Source organism: Antechinus flavipes, chromosome 2 (genome assembly GCF_016432865.1).
Source record: "Antechinus flavipes isolate AdamAnt ecotype Samford, QLD, Australia chromosome 2, AdamAnt_v2, whole genome shotgun sequence".
Lineage (NCBI taxonomy): Eukaryota > Metazoa > Chordata > Mammalia > Dasyuromorphia > Dasyuridae > Antechinus > Antechinus flavipes.
The window spans coordinates 1,134,647-1,155,385 of NC_067399.1; the positions used below are offsets into that span (position 1 = coordinate 1,134,647).

General features: G+C 41.7%; 1 protein-coding gene across 8 annotated transcripts in view; it reads left to right on the top strand.

Annotated features, from left to right (window-relative positions):
• Nucleotides 1-20,739, top strand: part of LOC127547244 (zinc finger protein OZF-like) — a 170,947-nt gene that overhangs the window by 14,031 nt on the left and 136,177 nt on the right. Inside the window, exons 2-3 of one of the 8 annotated variants that reach the window (XM_051974034.1) lie at nucleotides 18,729-18,749; nucleotides 20,327-20,379. The exons of the other annotated variants lie outside the window; for them this stretch is intronic. Coding sequence (XP_051829994.1) covers nucleotides 20,347-20,379 — 33 coding nt within the window. The 5' untranslated portion in view covers nucleotides 18,729-18,749; nucleotides 20,327-20,346. The remainder of the gene's footprint in view (nucleotides 1-18,728; nucleotides 18,750-20,326; nucleotides 20,380-20,739) is intronic. 8 annotated transcript variants of the gene reach the window in all.

Below are 20,739 nucleotides of genomic sequence, written 5' to 3' on the forward strand. Positions count from 1 at the left end.
ATGCAAAGGAAAGGCCTTTGTCTCTGGAAAGGATTTGGACAGAGGGAGTTTCCTCAAGCAAAAATTGGAGGAAAGATTTTAGAGGCAAAGGAATGTCTAGACAGGTAAAAGCTGTTAGTTTTCCAAAGTCTTGCAGCCTCTCTCGTATCTCTAGAAACAGAGAGACAAAAGAAGGTGTTTTGTCAATCCACAGCAATTCGTAAAGAATTGTGCATGAGCTTAGAGCTCCAACAATGACCCAAGCCTGACAGAGTAGCTTGGGCCAAAGATAAGGAAAGAAAAAAACTCTTTTATCTTGTCCAGAGTTCTGTATTGCCTGGTCCTGCTATCTGTAAAAAATAGAGGCCTTTTCACCTGAAATGCAAGTAGAATGGGACAGAAAGCTGACATTCTTCCCACTACCTTTAGATATAGAGTGAGAGGAAAGAAGGAACGCAAATATTCTTCCAACAAGAATACTGCCCAAACAGCTCAAAACCCAGATTGCTTCCAAGTGCCCTGAAAAGGTGGGGTTTGGGTTGATCACCAAGTTATCTAGTTTTGGGGTTCCCTGTCAGAACCAAATGATGAGGTATAGGTCCCTAAATGAAATTAGGATTTAGTTGAGGTCTAGTACCAGGGAGTCAAATAGAGCTTCCCTGAAACCCCTTTGGATTCGGTGCAAGGATATGGCCTTAAATGAGGTCAAGTAGGGGTGCAAGTCCCCAATAAAAGCATTTATTGGCCCGAAAAGCTAGATTGATAAAAGAAGTTGATTATTGGATTTGGAAGTAAGGTTAAAGCATAGTTAAAGAAATAGGTGAAGGTAGAGATAAGGAGGGCACCAGACACAGGGTCCAGGAAAGTCCTGACATGCCAGGAGTAAGGCTGCCATCTTTGGGACTTCTGCAAAGAGAAGGGTCCCCTGTGGCCCTTTTATAATGGGAGATTTAGCTAGAGGGGCCTTTGGGTGTAGCCCTGAGTTAGCTCAGATCCAGATGGGGGCTGGGACAAGTCCTGATCTTCTATTGGAATTCAAAGGAACCAGGATTTGTGAATCAAAAGGTCCTGGATTGATAATGCATCATCTAGGAGGGGTTGGGAGTCAGAAAGAAAGGAATCTTAAAGGGACCACACCTGCATCAAAGCCTTACTTGATTTTCTTTTTTTTTTTCTTTTCTTTTCTTTTTTTTTTTTAATTTTATTTTTTAATAACATTTTATTGACAGAACCCATGCCAGGGTAATTTTTTTACATTATCCCTTGCACTCTCTTCTGTTCTGATGTTTCCCCTCCCTCCCTCCACCCCCTCCCTTAGATGGCAAGCAGTCCTATACATGTTAAATATGTTGCAGTATATCCTAGATATAATATATGTATGCAGAACCGAACAGTTCTCTTGTTGCACAGGGAGAATTGGATTCAGAAGGTAAAAAGAACCCGGGAAGAAAAACAAAAATGCAAATAGTTCACATTCATTTCCCAGTGTTCTTTCTTCGGGTGTAGCTGCTTCTGTCCATCATTTATCAATTGAAACTCAGTTAGGTCTCTTTGTCATAGAAATCCACTTCCATCAGAATACATCCTCATACAATATCGTTGTCGAAGTGTATAATGATCTCCTGGTTCTGCTCATCTCACTTAGCATCAGTTCATGCCTTACTTGATTTTCACACTGTCTTAGATCTCACCTCATCTCCTTCAAGACATTTCTGCCAGAATGTAAGCCAGCAGGACAGGAGGTGGGGGAAAGAGCATGTAGCTTTTTCTCAGAAGTTGTACAACAGAATATTGTGGCACATTCTGTTTGGCATTGATGCAGAGACTTTTGAGAATTGGGGTGTGAATCCCCTCATGTGCAGGTCCAACATGAAAAGTTTGAATAACAAAAGGACAGTTTATTGACGCTGAGAAGCCAGCTTTGCTAGGAAGACAGGCTTCTGAGTGCAAGAGATCCTGGCAGAGAAATAACAAGAGGTTATCACTGAGAAGAGGGTCTTTTCACAGCGGGCAGGAGTCCTGGCAGGCAGCTTTGCCCAGAGGAGAGCTTTGTTAGCAAAGCATAACTCCTACTTTGGACTTCTGCAAAGATTTGGAGTTTAAAATTGTCTTTTTATTGGCAGTCTGGGGGTAGGGCTTCCATTGAATGAGATTCCTTCAATGTTGTCACTGCCCCTAGATTTCCAGGTGAAAAAAAAGTACTTATCTTGGGAGTTTCAAACCACTCAATAAGTAGGAGTTGGAACTACTGGGAGTAGTCCTGGACTAATCTTAATGAAACCACTTAACTGCCCTGAAGGGTGGGTCTCTTCCCCACAGATTTCTCCCCAAAAGTCACAGGGCACAGTTTCAGGGTTCACCCCTGTCAGAGTTACTTGCTTTACAAACAGACTGATATGTGTAAACATAATGTCTGAATCACAAAATAGAGCAGCTCTGCATCCTGACCCTTTCCCCAAATTTCTCTCCATCCACATCCCTACCTGATTTTCCTCCCCAGGGCTTCCAGTTCCCAGAGAAGATGTGATCTCTTATTTTGAGCAAAAGGAAGCACCCTGGATGCAGGACCAAGAAGGCCTGAGGAGCTCTCCTCCAGGAATATGGGAGCTATAGTTACATTGAAGGGGGGGCGGGGGTGGGGACTCCAAAACTCGGAGAAAATCTCCTTCAACTCTGCCTCAATAAGGGACCCTGCCCCAAGGGACAAACTGTTTCACCCTTGTAATCTGGGTTGGGTCGGCTCAGTCCTGAAACTCATTGAATTCAATTCAAATTCTAGCTCAAGCTGAAACCCAGCAAGGTTCAGCTAAAGCTTCAGCTAAAGCTCCCATTATAAAAAGAGCCAAACTAAAACCCCTTTGCAGAGGTTCCAAACATGCCAGCTCCATGCTTGGCATGTTAAGGGCCTCTGTCCACGAGAATACTCTTTCCAGTGCCATCCTCTCTTTACCCTCACCTATTTCCCTAAGCAGACTTTATGCCTCTCTGTCAGGATTCCTAATCTTACTTTCAATCCCCATAATAAACTCTTTTATCACTCTAGGTTTTGGGGTCTATAAATTCTTTTACAGAGAACCTCTGTGCCACCAGAAGGGAATCCCCAAAACTCCCTACCCTTGTACTGAATCCCAAGCGGTTGCAGGGGAGCCAAATGTCTCCATTTGGTTCTCTAAACCCCAAACCTGCCACTAGACCTTATCATTTAACTCAATGACGAGCAGAAACCCTAATTTCATTTTGGTACCCCAAATCTAAACCTCATCAACAAGAAGCTTTGTGGAGACAGCATAAAGTAAGTGCCAGGCTTGGAGGAGAAAGACCTGCCTTGGAATTCTTTTTCAGACATTTCTTGGTAGTGATATCCCAAATCTGTTTCCCCATCAATGAACTGAGGAGGTGCAATTCATGGACTTGTAGGTCCCTTCCAGGAATCATCTAGTGTAGTGTTCTTTCTTTTCTAAAATGTAATGGTTCTCTGGGAGCAGGTTTCTCGGGGAGGTTTTCTGGAGGAAGCCTTCGTTTCAGTTCAGATCAATAATCACCTCATATGCAGCCAGGAGTTAAAATCCAGTCTTATATAGTCTCTTCCAAAATAGCCAGTAAGATTTCTTTGGTTCTGAGAGCTCTTGTTGCTACTCCTTTGTCTCTTTAGCTTCAACTTCAGCCTCCAGCTCCCTCTGAATCCTGGCTCTGAATCTCCCGACTGAATTCTGGCTCTCAATCTCCCCAACTGACTCCTCCACTCACTCCTCACTTATGAATCTCCCGAAGTCCCCTCACTGATGCTCCAACAGCTTCTTATATATGATCTCTTAAAGGTGTGAACCCAGAGGCTGACTCCTCCTCCAAGAGTGGGATTGTGGGAGGTGTAAATTCACAAGTTACAAAGCTAATTTTGTGAATCTCCCCTACTTGTGAACTCCAATGTGTGAGCTCTAATGTGTAAACTCTCTTAAAGGTGTGAGCTCCAATGTGTGAACCAATTACCTAAGCATTGTTTCTATCAATTCCATTGAGTTAAAACCTTGTTTCAAGTTCTGGCTCATAACATCTCTTGCTTTCTTTTGATTTAGAACATAAGGTGGTTATGACTTCCCTGACTTCTCAAGGAGGTGAGAACCCCCCAAAAAGGTGATCATGCCTTCCCTGACTGCCCAAAAAAGAAGTGAAAACAGCATAAAAAGAAAGTGGTCACACCCTTCCTGACATGTCAAGAAGGGAGATGAAAACACCAAAGGAAATGGGAAATCAAATCAGATTAGTGGGTTTCTAAAGAGGCTCACTTGAAATAGGTATACATAAATCCATCAATATGGGAGGTATTTTACATAATTACATAAATTACATAAGCACATAGCAATATAACACAGGCTAGTAGTGATGGAACAAATAACATGAATCAACATGAAGAATTTATACATGTCCGTAAGTTTTAGAAATAGTCCAAAAGGAATCCATTGTCCATCAGTTCATGTGCCAGGAATCCAATAATTCCTGCAAGCTTTGAAGTATTGCAATAGTCTCATCAACAATTTTTCATCTCAAGGAATCCAATGATTCTTGCTGGTTTTCAAGTCCTTGCAACAGTCTCATTGTCAGCCATGCTCTTTCAATGTCAGATGTTTCTTAAATATTCTCCTTTCTTTTGAGGTTTTTCTCTCTTTCTGTCTCTCTCCAGGTACTCATTGCCACCCATTTGTTTCCTTCTCATCTGTTTCCTTCTCTATCTGTCAGATACAGTTAACCCAGGCAGTATCGGACAGCTCACATGCGGGCGCTCAGAGGCTCGGAGGGGGCTGTCCCACAACCTCACAACACTCCAATTGCCAACCTTCTGGCTGAGTTGCAGCTGATTTGGGGAAGTCCTTCCACAGCTATACTAACTATAACCAATGTAGAAAGACTTATACACAAAAGGGAGCTCTTATTGTACATCAGAGAAGCCACACTGGAGAGAAACCTTATGAATGTAACCAATGTGGAAAGACTTTTACAAAAAAGGGAACTATTCCTATACATCAGAGAATCCACACTGGAGAGAAACCTTATGAATGTAAGCAATGTGGAAAGACTTTTACATGGAAGAATAGTTTTATTCAACATCAGAGAATGCACACTGGAGAGAAACCTTATGAATGTAACCACTGTGGAAAGACTTTTACACAAAAGGGAGCTCTTACTGTACATCAGAGAATCCACACTGGAGAGAAACCTTATGAATGTAACCAATGTGGAAAGACTTTTGCATGGAAGAATAATTTTATTAAACATCAGAGAATCCACACTGGAAAGAAACTTTATTAATAAACAGTGTGGAAAGGCTTTTACCAAAAGGGAAACTCTTAATGTACATCAGAGAATCCACACAGGGGAGAAACCTTACTTAGACAAATTTCTTATAATAAATATACCTAGTTGAAAAAGATAAATCCCTCAATGGTTATATTATAGGTAGATATATATATATATATATATATATATATATATATATATATATATATATATATATATATATATATGCAAGCATAAAGCTCGAGCTCTCTCTCTGCATCTGGCACTTTCTTTCTTTCCTTTCCCTTTCTTATTCTCTCTAGCTCTGGTTCTGTCTCTCTCTCTCTCTCACGGTCTCTTTTTCTGTCTCTGTCACTTTGTCTCTCCCCTTCCTCCCTCCCTCTCTTCCCCTCTCCATCTGGCACTTCCTTAATCGCCCTTCTCTTTCTTGTTCACTCTCTGGCTCTGGTTCTGTCTCTCTCTGCCTTTTTTCATGCTATTTCTTTTAATCATTTATTTTCCTTCTTTCTCTTTCAGTCTCTGTCTTCCCCTCTCTCACTGTTTTTGTCTGTCTCTGTTTTTTTCATTCTCTCTTTTTTATGTTTTTATATATTTCAAAACATGCAAAGTGCCTTTTCATTATTCACCCTTGCAAAATTTCCACAGCTCCACCTAATACTCCGGTCCCAAAGCCTGACTTGTGCCAACATGACTGTGAAGACTCCGGCTTATTGCATCAAACATGCGTCCTTTCCCTTCCCTTCTCTTGTATCTTTGTATTGTTACTTCTACTCTTACGTGTTTTATACATATATGTATTTTTAGAAAATCTCTACAGGGGCTTAAGGCATAAATATAAGTACACTCAGCCTTATTAATAAAAAGGGGGATAGGTTAGGGATGTTTCCGTCCCTGAGAATTGCCATGTGCTCCATGATGGCTGGGAGGGAGGGCCCAGGAGCTAAAAAGGGGCTAAAGCTTTGAGTCCATGAGAGACAGACAGACACAGACAGACACAAGATCTTGCACTCTCTTGCTCGTGTTTCCTGCTAACCCCTCCTGAGATTACCAGTAAAGAAAGGCCGTTTTCCACCTCAAGATCAGCTCATCTTCCTGTGTGTCCGAGAGTATCCCAAAGACGGGTACGTATGGCCCTGGCAATCTAGAATAGTGTGCACAGACAGTCCAGCACACTAGAGAAAAGGAAAGATTTAGAAATCCTTTGGAATTGCAAACAGTCTAAAAGAGCAATGAATTTCTCAATTGTTCAGATGTGAAATAATTGAATGAAGTAAATAAGACATAAAATATGGATTACCCATATACCACAAATAAAGATGTGGTAAAGAAGAAATCAAAATGAATTTTTAAAAAAATGGAACAGCAAATTTTTTATACAAGTTGTTCCCAAATATCAGAATCTTTGATCAAGTGAATCCTATGCTTATAGTGGAAATGGAAGAAAATGAGAAGGAAAACCATCAAAATCCAAATGCATTCGCCAAATTGATGTTGTACATATATAGATAGTTGGAAATACAGATGACCTCTCCCAAGTATCAGAATATTCTCAGATCTGACCTGCCTCTCAATATATGGTCCATTCATATATGGTTGGCATCTCAATTGATTTTCATGATTCTTGTCCTCCCAGGATTCTATAGTTTGTAGGGGTCTCTTTAGAGTATGTTTTTTTTTTTTTTTTAAACAGAGGAAAGTAGTTTCCTCCTGATTTGTTGCTTAATTGATCAAAAAAGTCTCCATTCTAAATGTTCTTTTCTGTAATGAAATAATATGATTGAAAAAATGAAAGCCATTATAAATAAAGGCACATTTTGCTCATGATAACATCATGCCCAGAGTGACCTCAGGCACTTAGTAGAACAACAGATAATAGTACTTCATTTGGTTGGAAACTGTCTCCTATCACTCAGTGCAGTCTAGATTCTGATGAATATCTCTTTAGAATCCTTTTCATGTTTTCATAAGATAAAACTTTATTCCAGATTCCCAGAAAACAAAATATATATTTTCTTTAGCTTTGTTTTCTTTTATGTGATGACATATAACTTTTTCTCCCAGAGAATTTAGGGTTAGGGTTAGAGTCAGCTCTTCATGAACTTTTGAAGCATTGTGTTCAGAACATATCATTTATATCAGTTCTGCTGAGGAAGAAATTTTTCACCACCCTCTTGCTCTTTTCTACAGATCCATCTATTTCATAGATAAAACATAAAATTTCTTCCCAATTCCACAAGGAGATTCATTTCATGATAAGACAATTCTTAGCTTTATTCCAACTCCTCCTAAAAATGCTTTTTCTCAAAATTCAATCAGGCTCTTAAATGACAAGAGTTGCCTCTGGCAGATAGCAGACTGGATTAAAAGTCAGAATCCTATAATATGTTGTTTACAGGAAACACATTTGAAGCAGAATAATACATACAGAGTAAAGGTAAAAGGCTGGAGCAGAATCTACTCTGCTTCAGGTGAAGTCAAAAAAGCAGGGGCAGCCATCCTCATCTCAGATCAAGCAAAAGCAAAAATTGATTAAATTAAAAGAGATAAGGAAGGGCACTATATCTTGCTAAAGGGTAGCATAGACAATGAAGCAATATCAATACTAAACATATATGCACCAAGTGATATAGCATTTAAATTTCAAAAGAAGTTAAGAGAGCTGCAAGAAGAAACAGACAGCAAAATTGTAAATAGTGGGAGATCTCAACCTTGTACTCTCAGAAGTAGATAAATAAAACCACAAAACAAATAAGAAAGAAGTAAAAGAGGTAAATAGAACAGTAGAAAAGTTAAGTATGATAGATATTTGGAGAAAACTAAATGGAGACAAAAAGAACTACACTCTCTTCTTGGCAGTTCTTGGAACTTATACAAAAACTGACCATATATTAGGACATAAAGACCTTACATTCAAATGCAGAAAGGCAAAAATAATAAATGCATCCTTTTCAGATCACAATGCAATAAAAATTACAGTCAATACAAAGCCAGGGGAAAATAGACCAAAAAGAAATTGGAAAATAAATAATCTCATCCTAAAGAATAAACGGGTGAAACACCAAATCATAGATACAATTCATAATTTCATCCAAGAGAATGACAATAATGAGACAACAAAACAAAATTTGTGGAATGCAGCCAAAGCAGTAATAAGGGGAAATTTTATATCACTAAATACTTACTTGCATATAATAGAGAAAGAAAGATTCAATCAGTTGGGCTTGCAAATAAAAAAGCTAGAAAAAGAGCAAATTAAAAACCCCAGTCAAATGCCAAACTTGAAATTCTAAAAATAAAAGGAGAGATTAATAAAATGGAAAGTAAAAAAAAAAATGAATTAATAAATAAAACTAAGAGTTAGTTTTAGTAAAACAACAACAACAACAAAATAGCTAAGCCTTTTGTTAATTTGGTTAGAAAAATCAAAGAGGAAAATCAAATTATTAGTCTCAAAAATGAAAAGGGAGAACTTTCCATCAATGAAGAGCAAATCAGAGCAATAATTAGGAGTTACTTTGCCTAACTTTATGCCAATAAATTTGATAACCTAAATGAAATGGATGAATACCATCAAAAATATAAGATGCCCAGATTAACAGAGGAAGAAGTAAATTGGTTAACAGTCCCCTTTTAGAAAAATAGAACAAGCTATTAATCAACTCCCTAAGAAAAAGTCCCAGGACCAGATGGATTTATTTACATGTGAATTCTACCAAATATTTAAAGAACAACTAACTCCAATCCTATATAAATTATTTGAAAAAATAGGGATTGAAGGAGTCCTACCAAATTCCTTTTAGGTATCATGGTACTGATACCTAAACTATATAGGATGAAAACAGAAAGAAAATTATAGACCAATCTCCTTAATTAGCAGTGATGCAAAAATCTTAAATAAAACATTAGCAAAATGTTTAAAGAAAATCATCCCCAGGATAATATACCATGACCAAGTAGGATTTATACCAGGAATGCAGGGGTGGTTCAATATTGGGGAAACTATTAACACAATTTACTATAACAATAACCAAATTAACAAAAGTCATATGATCACCTCAATATATGCAGAAAAAGCATTTGATAAAATCCAACACCCATTCCTATTAAAAACACTAGAGATTATAGAAATAAATGGACTTTTCCTTAAAATAGTCAGTAGCATCTATTTAAAATCATCAGTAACCATCACGTGTAATGGTGATTAACTGTAATTATTCCCAGTAAAATCAGGAGTGAAACAAGGTTGCCCACTATCACCATTACTATTCAGTATTATATTAGAAATGTTAGCTTCTGCAATAAGAGATGAAAAAGAGATGAAAATAATTAGAGTACATAGTGAGGAACCAAATTATAGCTTTTCGCAGATGATATGATGGTATACTTAGAGAACCCCAGAGATTCTACTAAAAAGCTATTAGAAATAATCCACAGCTTTAGCAAAGTTTCAGGATACAAAATAAATCCACATAAATCCTCAGCATTTTTATAGATCACTACAAAATGCAACAGCAAGACACATAAAGAGAAATTAGATTTAAAATAGCTGTTGATAATATAAAATAATTGGGAATCTCTATCTACCAAGGGAAAGTCAGAAACTATATGAGCAAAACTACAAAACACTTTCCACACAAATAAAGTCAGATCTAAGCAATTGAAAAAATATTAAGTGTTCTTGGATAGTTCTAGCAAATATATTAAAGATGGAATACTACCTAAACTAATCTATTTATTTAATGCTATACTAATCATACTCCCAAGAAACTAGTTTAATGATCTAGAAAAAATAACAACAAAATTCATCTGCAAGAAGAAAAGGTCAAGAATTCAAGGGAACTAATGAAATCTTTAAAAATCAAATAATGATGACCTAACTGTATCTGATCTAAAACTATATTATAAAGCAGCGGTCACAAAACCATGTGGTATTAGCTAAGAAATGAACTAGTTGATCCTTGTAATAGGTTAGGTTCACAGGACAAAATGGTCAATAACTATAGCAATCTAATGTTTGACAAACCCAAAGAGCCCAACTTTTGGGATAAGAATTCACTATTTGACAAAAACGGCTGGGAAAATTGGAAATTGCTATGGCAGAAACTAGGCATGAACCCGCACTTAACACTGTACACCAACATAAGATCAAAATGGATTCATGATCTAGGCATAAAAAATGAGATTATAAATAAATTGGAAGCACATAGGATAGTTTCCCTCTCAGACCTGTGGAGGAGGAAGGAATTTGTGACCAAAGAAGAACTAGAGCTCATCATTGATCACAAAATAGAAAATTCTGATTATATCAAATTGAAAAGTTTTTGTACAAACAAAACTAATGCAGACAAGATTAGAAGGGAAGCAATAAACTGGGGAAACATTTTTGGAGTCAAAGGTTCTGATAAAGGCCTCATTTCCAAAATATATAGAGAATTGACTCTAATTTATAAGAAATCAAGCCATTCTCCAATTGATAAATGGTCAAAGGCTATGAACAGACAATTCTCAGATGAAGAAATTGAAATTATTTATAGACATATGAAAATATGCTCCAAATCATTATTAATCAGAGAAATGCAAATTAAGACAACCATACACCTGTCAGATTGGCTAAGATGATAGGAAAAGATAATGACAAATGTTGGAGTAGATGTGGGAAAACCAGGACACTGATACTTTGTTGGTGGAGTTGTGAACAGATTCAACCATTCTAGAGAGCAGTTTGGAACTATGCTCAAAAAATCATCAACTTGTGCATACCCTTTGATCCAGCAGTGTTACTACCGGGCTTATATCCCAAAGAGATATCAAAGAAGAGAAAGGGACATATATGTGATAAAATGTTTATGGCAGCCCTCTTTGTAGTGACTAGAAACTGGAAAATGAATGGATACCCATCAATTGGAGAATAGACGAATAAATTGTGGTATATGAATGTTATGGAATATTATTGTTCTGTAAGGAATGACCAGCAAGATGAATACAGAGAGGCCTGGAGAGACTTACATGAACTGATGCTAAATAAAATGAGCAGAACCAGTAGATCATTATACACTTTAACAACAATACCATATGAGTGTCAACTCGGATGGAAGTGGCTATCTTCAACAATCAGAGGATGCAAATCAGTTCCAATTGATCAATAATAAACAGAACCAGCTACACTCAGCAAAAGAACACTGGGAAATGAGTGTGGACCACAACATAGCATTTACACTCTTTCTGTTATTGTTTGCTTCCATTTTTGTTTTTCTTCCCAAGTTATTTTTACCTAGTTTCTAAATCTGATTTTTTTGTGCAATAAGAGAACTGTATAAATAGGTATACATATATTGTATTTAACATATGCTTTAATATATTTAACATGTAGGGAACTGCTTGCCATCTAAGGGAGGAGTGGAGGGAAGGAAGGGAAAAGTTGGAACAGAAGTTTTTGCAAGGGTAAATGTTGAAAAATTACCCATGTATATGTTTTGACAATAAAAAGCTATAATACAAACAGAAAAAAAAGAGTTGTCTTTGATACACATAAATGTGATAACCCTTGAGTAAATGACTTCTCTGTATTTCAGTATCTTCCTGTAAATTGAAGAAGGTTGGACTTTGAAGTATCTTTCAATTCTATATCTCATGACTTTTGGTGGTTTAAGAATTAATGACATTGAAAGACATGGCTATGGAGTTCATCCAGTACGGGTTGGACCTCTTGAACCTGCCTCAGAAAGAGATGTACAAGAAGATCATTTTGGAGAATACCTGAAACCTGGTCTCCCTAGCTAAGGACATTTCCCTTAGTAAGTCTGAATCTGGAGCCAAATGAATATCTTTATTCCCTAGTGTTCTGAGTTAGGAGGATTTATCAGCGACCAGAAAGGGAAAAGTGCTGGTCTTCTGTGTCCTAGAAACATTGTCCTTCAGGCTGGTTTTCCTGTAAAATATCTTTGCATTGTGTGATAGGAACCTGAACTCTTCCTCTCTTGTTCCTGTGAAGAGAGAGGGAAATTGTTCCCTTTCCTGAAGTTGTGTTCCCTTTAAGAAACTGTATTTTCCGTTTGATCTGGGATCCCTTTGGAATCTCAACCCCTCCTGGGGAAGGCATATCCCCCCCCCTTCCCCCCCCCCCCCCCCCCCCCCCCCCCGATAAGGTATCTTTCCGAGATGCCAGACCCTTTGATTCAATGAGAAATCCTGGTCAAAAAGGAATTTGAAGTGTGGTTAATTCCAATAGGTGAGCTGGGATGAAACTTAATAAGGATCTAAGCCTGGGACCCTCAGCTCCTGAAGCGCCAAGATTCCTTTAAAAGGGCACTTTCTGGACTGGCATCTTGCAGATGGCCCAAATATTTTGCTAGGACTCTGTGCGCTGAGCATTCTGTCAGGGCCAAAACTCCATTTCCAAATAGAAGTCTGCCACTACAGAAGTCAGTCCCTTAGCAATCTGATTTCTATCCAACAATAAACTTTCATTTTGTAACTGATAATTGGGGAATAAGTGAATTATTTCACTTTTAAACCTGCAGCCTATTAAAGGGGATTGTAACAATTCTCTTACTGCCACTAACTTCATGACCACCAAGAATTGAGGGCATTCAAATATCATCTGCAGCTGCCTCTTACTAATTCTAGGTAATTCTTGCTAATTCTAAATTAAGGTCCAAGGTCAAACCAGTATAGAAGCATCTCAAATACAGAACTAATCTCAGAGGTTATTTCACTACATCTCTATCTGCACATGAATTTCATCTTTCAATGGCCTGAAATTTGCTCAAGCAGATGTTCCTTACAGCCTAATCCTCTGTGGCATGGGTCTAGTATTTGGAATATTATTCTTTCTAACAAGCATCAGTTTGAACTGAAATCACCTGGTTGACCCTAATATAGGAAGTTGGTCCACAATTTCCCTTCCCTATTGCCCTCAAATATCAGCACAAGCAATAGGAAAGGAATAGAAGGGAATAAGCATTTATTTTCACTTACTATTTTTCAGGTGCGGTATGCTTTCTTTATAATACAATAACAATAATATTGTTTAAGAACAATATTCAGCACATAAATCATTTTGACCTTAATTGCCCAAATTAATGATGAATGATAAATGATAATGATAAAGGAAAAAACATGCTATTTGCATATGAATGATAGCCAACTCTAGGGTGTGTGAAGGCAGAGGAAAGGAAAGAAAACAATTTGATAAATTTATTGTCTAATTTAAAAAACGGCAAATCGTGCAGTAGAGATTTACAGTTTTATGTGCAATCATCTTTTTTTAATTGTACTATATTATAGAAATACTTGTTTTGTTCCAAAATTTAAAAAGAAAACTAAATATTATGTCACCTTATCTTCAAAACAACCTTCCAAGTTAGGTGATATTATTCTCCCCAGTCAAGAGTTGAGGAAATTGAGGCAAACAGAGTTTAAGTGCTTGCTAAGGGGCACAGAGGTAGGAACTGTCAGAAGCTTGATTTAAGCTGAGGCACTTCTGATTCTATGCCCAGGTTTCTTCATTGTGCTACCAGCTCCCCTTACCGTCTAAATAACGGAAAACATTGATATGAATAATCTTCTTTGAAGAAGATGCCCTGAAACCAAGGTCTCTATTGGTCAGGTTTGAGGCTGCCCTGGCCCAATATTACTCGTTTGTCTAGGTGTTGGATTAGGACTCTCTTCCAGAATGAAGCCGGACAGGATAGGAGGCAGGATATGGGAAAAGGGGTTTGGCTTTGTCTTACTTGTGCCCAAGAGAACCATGTAGGTGGCAACAACAAGGTTGTGTGATGATTAGTTCTAATGGCTCTTATCAGTAATGTGGTGATTCAGGCAAATTCCATTAGGCTTGTGCTGGACAGAGCCATCTGTTGGGACTGAAAGTGGATCATAATATAGTCTTTGTTGTTATTTGATTGCTTGTTTTTTTTTTTTTCTTTTTGATCATATTTTTCTTGTGCAGCATGATAAATGCGGAAACATGCAGGTGAACAATTGCATATGTTTAACATATACTAGATTACTTTCTCCCAGAGGAGGGAGTGGAGAAAGAAAGGAAGAAAAATTTGGAATACAAGGCGTTGCAAGGGTGAATGTATCTCTTTTGAAAATTTGGCAAATAAATAAAATTTGAAAAAAACAAATGGAAATATTTTGAAACATATTAAAAATAATATACAGAATAATGTGGCATGTTCTATTTTGGGTTAAATAAGCACTAATTGTTATGGGCCAGAACTCCGTACTTGAAACAAGGATTCTTACAAGGTGTTAAGTTGGTGGAGTTGATAAGACAAGGGTTCCCTACTTTAGCGAGGTGATGGATAGTTCTCTAATTCAGTAGCTGTACTTAGCACTTGATAGAGTTCTACAAGAGTCACACCTAGGATAAGGTCATTATACCAGCGAGTATCAGCTGGGACAAACTCAGCCAGATTTTAGACTATTTCTTAGCAGGGGCGTCCTGGGCTGGTCAATGAGTCTGTTTCCCCATCTGTAAAATGAGGACGCGCACTCTGGGCCCGGTGGGTCCCTTCCAGTGACCATGTGGGATCCTACCAGAAGTCACTGTTTGGGATTTGGGGGCTTGGAATTCTCCCGAAAGTGACCAAAGGGATAAGGTGACCCAAGAGGAGCTTCTCTCTGCGAGTCGGCAAACCCTGAAGGGCTGCCACGTGCCAGGCTCCGGGCTAAGCACCAGGAGCAAAAGCAGGAGCAAGGGGCGCCCCCTGCTGTCCCGGAGGTCACAGACTGGTGGCGCAGCCACCACCCCAACAAGGAGACAGAGACCCGCTGCGGGCCCCGCTGTGCACAGGACACACGGGAACTCAGTGGAGTGATTTACTACCCACTAGTTAGGGAGGAGGATAGCGGCTTAAGGAGAGGAGAATTCTGGGAGGGAAGAGTCAAAATCCAATAGAATAATGGCTAGCGGAGGGAGTAATACTTATGGAGGAGGAGAGAGGAATTCTGATCCAAGGCACTTAATTCTTCTTCCTTGTTCTCGCTCCTCAGCATATCTAATGCTTGTGTGGGAAAAGGAGCAGAACTCATAGATTCTAAAGTAGATCCAGCCTTACAGGGCTCAGTTTCAGCTTCTCCGGAGTCACGAGATTTTAGGTAAGGCCTGGACTGGATTCCATTGTCCCACGCAGGGAGTGGCTGGAGAAGCTGTACATCACCTTGTCCACCACATGCCACTGACCAACTGGGGGGACACTAGACTTATGTGACCAATCACAACACACAGAGGGTGGGATTTTGCAGGTTCTTTGTCTGAAATGTATAAAAGCTGTAAGCATTTTAAAGGCTCTGGCCCTATCCCGCTGCAGAATTTTGCTGGCAGACCAGGGTGGGGTCCGCTTCTCCAGATTCTAAGAAATGATTCTGCTTTCTACCAGTGATCTCTGAGTAGCCAATTTGGGTAGGTCTTTTTGTCCCAAACATGCTGAATTTAAGAGTAGTTTCCCTTAAGGAATGGTCTGCTTGCAGAGGGTTAAAGTTACTTAGGAAAAATTAAATACAAAGCAGTCATGATTTATGATTGAAGGAGGTGAGGTGAGATCTTTCAAGACAGTGTGAAAATCGAGTAAGGCTTCATCTACTTCAGAGTTTGAGTAGGCCTGAAGGGCTTTGAGCATTGATCCAATAGCATACCTAACTCCCCTTCCTGCTATCCTCCCATGACATCGTTTTCTCCCTATTTCAATCAAATGTGGGCAACTATGTACTTATTGGTCAAGTTCAATCTCTTGGATAGTTCCCTGTTTAGAATGTGAGGCCCTCAGCCAATGAGGATGAGGGTCAGTGGTGGGAGGGAGCATTTGCGTTAGGGATTTGTTGTGCCACAGTTCCCTTGTGATGTCCAGACCCAGTGTCTCCAATTGTCCTATTTAGTTACTCTGCCTCAGGTTATAACTTTCCCTCTTAAATTTGATCGGATACAGGTCTGTCTATTTTGGATGTCATTAGAATATCAGTAACCCCATCCAGGCACCTCCCCCATTATGTCATTGTTCTTGTTACCCTATAAAAATCTTGCTGTCCCGATACTCAGTGCCGGATTCTTTGAGAACATAGTCTCCTTCAGCCCTGGGACCAACCAAGGATCCATTTGGTCCCAGTAAATCTCTCCATTTAATAAACTATTAAATTGTTCTCTAATCTCTACCTTGCTCAGTTTCTCCGGCATTACACATTTTTTTAAAAATAACTTTTTATTGATAGAACTCATGCCAGGGTAATTTTTTACAACATTATCCCTTGCACTTGCTTCTGTTCTGATTTTTCCTCTCCCTCCCTCCACCCCCTCCCCCAGATGGCTAGCAGTCCTTTACATGTTGAATAGGTTACAGTATATCCTAGATACAATCTATGTGTGCGGAACCGAACAGTTCTCTTGTTGCACAGGGAGAATTGGATTCAGAAGGTAGAAATAACCCGGGAAGAAAAACAAAAATGCAAGCAGTTTATATTCATTTCCCAGTGTTCTTTCTCTGGGTGTAGCTGCTTCTGTCCATCTTTGATCAATTAAGGCTCTCTTTATCGAAGAGATCCACTTCCATCAGAATACATCCTCACATAGTATCATTGTTGAGGTATATAATGATCTCCTGGTTCTGCTCATTTCACTTAGCATCAGTTCCTGTAAGTCTCTCCAAACCTCTCTGTATTCATCCTGCTGGTCATTCCTTACAGAGCAATAATATTCCATAACATTCCTATACCACAATTTACCCAGCCATTCTCCAGTTGATGGGCATCCATTCATTTTCCAGCTTCTAGCCACTACAAACAGGGCTACCACAAACATTGTGGCACATACAGGTCCCTTTCCCTTCTTTATGATCTCTCTGGGATATAAGCCCAGTAGAAACACTGCTGGGTCAAAGGGTCTGCACAGTTTGATAACTTTTTGAGCATAGTTCCAAATTCCTCTCCAGAATGGCTGGATGTATTCACAACTCCACCAACAATGTATCAGTGTCCCCGTTTTCCCACATCCCCTCCAACATTCCCCATTATCTTTCCCTGTCATTCTAGCCAATCTGACAGGTGTGTAGTGGTATCTCAGAGTTGTCTTAATTTGCATTTCTCTGATTAACAATGATTTGGAGCATATTTTCATATGTCTATAAATAGTTTCAATTTCTTCCTCTGAGAATTGTCTGTTCATATCCTTTGGCCATTTATCAATTGGAGAATGGTTTGATTATAAATTAGAGTCAATTCTCTATATATTTTGGAAATGAGGCCTTTATCAGAACCTTTTATTATAAAAATGTTTTCCCAGTTTATTGCTTCCCTTCTAATCTTGTCTGCATTTGTTTTGTTTGTACAAAAACTTTTCAATTTGATGTAATCAAAATTTTCTATTTTGTGGTCAATAGTGATCTCTAGTTCTTCTTTGGTCATAAATTCCTTCCTCCTCCACAGTTCTGAGAGGTAAACTATCCTATGCTCTTCCAATTTATTTATCATCTCATTCTTTATGCCTAGGTCATGAACCCATTTTGACCTTATCTTGGTGTAGTGTTAAGTGTGGGTCAACCGGCATTACACATTAAAGTGTTAACCCTGCCGGGCAGGAGGTGCTTCCTCCATTGTCTGCTGGAGAGCGCATAATAAACTTTGCTTAACTTCCAGAGATCTCTCCAGCTCTTTTGTTAAATGTGACCCCTCACCATTTCTGAGCCTTACACGGTTACAAATGGTGTATAAACCCCTCCCCCCACGCCCGCCCCGCCCCGCCCCCCATTTTCACAAGAGCCTTTTGCTGCCAAACGTTCAGAGCGTGGGATCCCTTACTTCGGGTTATTCTGCTGAGGCAGTTTCCGCAGGGGGGAGGGGGCGGAGGGGGGAAAGGGGGCGAGGGGGGGATCTTTCTGCTAAGAAGGAGGAGGGGGCGAGTGTGGGAGGGGAGGAAGTGACGGAGGCCGCGGGGAGGAGGAGCTCTCAGGGAGGAGCAGCCTGGAGGGGGGTGTTGCCCAGGTGCGATTTGGGCACTGAGGAGGACTTGGGAGTCTGGGAGGAGTTTAGGGCCGAAGGTCTTTGCGTGTTGGGGGCAGGACTAAGGTAGGAGAGGCACTGGGAGGCCTAAAGGGCAGAGCCTCCGTGTGATTGGAGGAAAGGGCTCAACCGTCCTGGGGGAGGGAAGGGGCGGAGTTCTTGGGACAGGAAGATCCTCCCATACCGGGGTGACAGGAAGCAGGAAGTGTGCGTTTAGATCCCTCTCCGTTCCCTGCAGCCTCAAATCTTCTGCCTTCCTTGGAAGTTCCCGTGTGTCCCCTTTCCCCCGGGAGCTCAGATCTCTCCCCTTTTCCCCCGGGAGCTCAGATCTCTCCCCGTTTCCCCCGGGAGCTCAGATCTCTCCCCGATTTCCCCGGGAGCTCAGATCTCTCCCCGTTTTCTCCGGGAGCTCGGATCTCTCCCCCTTTTTCCCAGGGATCACGCGACACTCAGGAAGCCAGGTCTGTGTTTGCAGCTCCCAGGTAGGTCTGAGCCTGCGTCCCCCATAATTCCTGCTTCCATGGCTGCCCTTGCCTTGGAGTCTCCTCTTCTGAACTCGTGGTACGTGGCCTCCGGGGCTACCAGGAGCTCAGCTTTCTACCATGGCTGTCTGTTGGATGAGCCCCCCCACCCCTAAACCTTTTCCAGACTCCCAGTCACTTCCCACATTTGGCCAGATTTCCCATTGGCTCACACTTTCCCACTTTCCCAGACTTCAGACTTTGTCCTAAGAAATCCAGGAGTTCTAATTAAAGCCTTCTAATCAGCCTAAGCTCTCCCCGGAGTTCCCAGCAGTCCTTCCTAGGTAGACCCCGGCACAGCTTTTCTGCTTTCCCCGGCTCAGCGGTCCGTCCGGAGCACTTCTCTCCCCCCAGCGGCCCTGACCTCACCACGGACTGTCCTGGCCTGTCTTGCCTCCCTCCCCTGCTCCCCAAACCTCCTGCTTCCTTGCCCCTCCCCCCGAGCCCTCAGAGTTGATCCCAGACCGGAGTTAGTCTCCCAGGCTCTTACTTTCCCCGATCTTGCCCTGGAGGCGCCATTCCAGAGCCCCGCCCTTCTCCCCCTTCCCAGGCCCCTCCCTCCCCCACAAAGCAGTCAGGCTATTGGCTGGAACGGGCATGTGGGTGTTAGTTCTGTTGAAGGAGGCGGAGGACCCGGGGCAAGGAGAGCTCTGACTCGGAGCCCTGGAGGCTGACAGGTCTCCTCCCCTCGGGACTCCCGAAGCCCCTTGTGCCTCTGGGCTCTCTGTGGGAGGAGGGGGAGAGGAGGGAGGAGAAGAGGAGTAAAAGATGGAGGGGAGCACTCTTCCTCTTCAGACCTCCTTCCTCTCCGATCCTGACCCTCCTGCATTGTTTCTCCCCCCCTTGGGCAGGGGGGTTAAGGGACTTGCCCAGGGTCACAGCCGCGTGAAGCTGTTCGGTTCCTCATTTGAACCGGGGCCCTCCTGAGCTCCGGGCTGGTGTTCTATGCACCGCAAGCCCTAGCGCCCCCTCCTGCACTGCTCTGAAGGGGGCAGTCTCTCCCCTGGGGACCAGGCCAGGGCCTTTGTACCTCCGGGAGGACTCACCCCCCAGGAGTCCCTGCAGGCTTTCCTCCTGCTGACAGAAGGGGGAAAGGCCTCTCCTCCTCCGGGAGGCTTCTCCCTCTCCTGCTTCTTGGGAGCAAGGCCTGGCCCAGGCAGGGATTGGGTCAAAGACAGACGCCAAAAGTGGGGAGAAGTTAGAAGAGCTTTACTGGCAGGGCCCCAGAGAGCGTCTCCCAGCTGGGAGCCCCGAGCAGTCAGCCGGGGACCAGGAGGAGGGGAAGCCGGGCTTCTCTCTGCAGAGGCAAAGGAGGGAGGGGCTCTCCTGGAGCTCCGGCCTGTCCCTTGGGGTCAGAGAGGCTTAGAATTAAAGCCCCCCAAGGGGAGGTGTGACCTCTGTTTGTAAGCACTTTGGCTCTTGTCACTTGTGTGGGTCCTTCAAGGGTGGGAGCAACAGGACCCTGAGGTTACGACCAGGGACCAGAGGGAGGAACGTGACAAAATGGAGTCACTTTGGTTGCTTTGCTACCTCCACAGGGAGCCAGGAGCCAGAGGGAATGGGCCCTGGGAGCCTCGGACCTCCTCTCCAGGTGAGTGCCGTCCTTCCCCAGACCCGACCAACATCCGCAGTCCCAGCCATTTCTACAGACAGGGAGGATGGGCTGTGGAGCTGGCAGGGCCCGAGGGATGGGTCATTTCCTTACAAAACAGGGGGAACACAGTAGTCACAGCCCTGCCCTGCCCAGCTGAGTCCTTGGGCCCCTGGCATCTGGGGCACTGAAACACACCCCCCTGTTGGGGGGTTATTACATTACAGAGGATGGGGAGGTCCTCCCCTTACTTCATGAGGAAGCTCCATTCCCCAGGGATCAGATCTGCTCTCTTTGGGCCCGCCCAGCCCCCTCCCCACCCAGAGCCTCTCCTCCTCCTCTTGGTCTCCTGTGACCGAG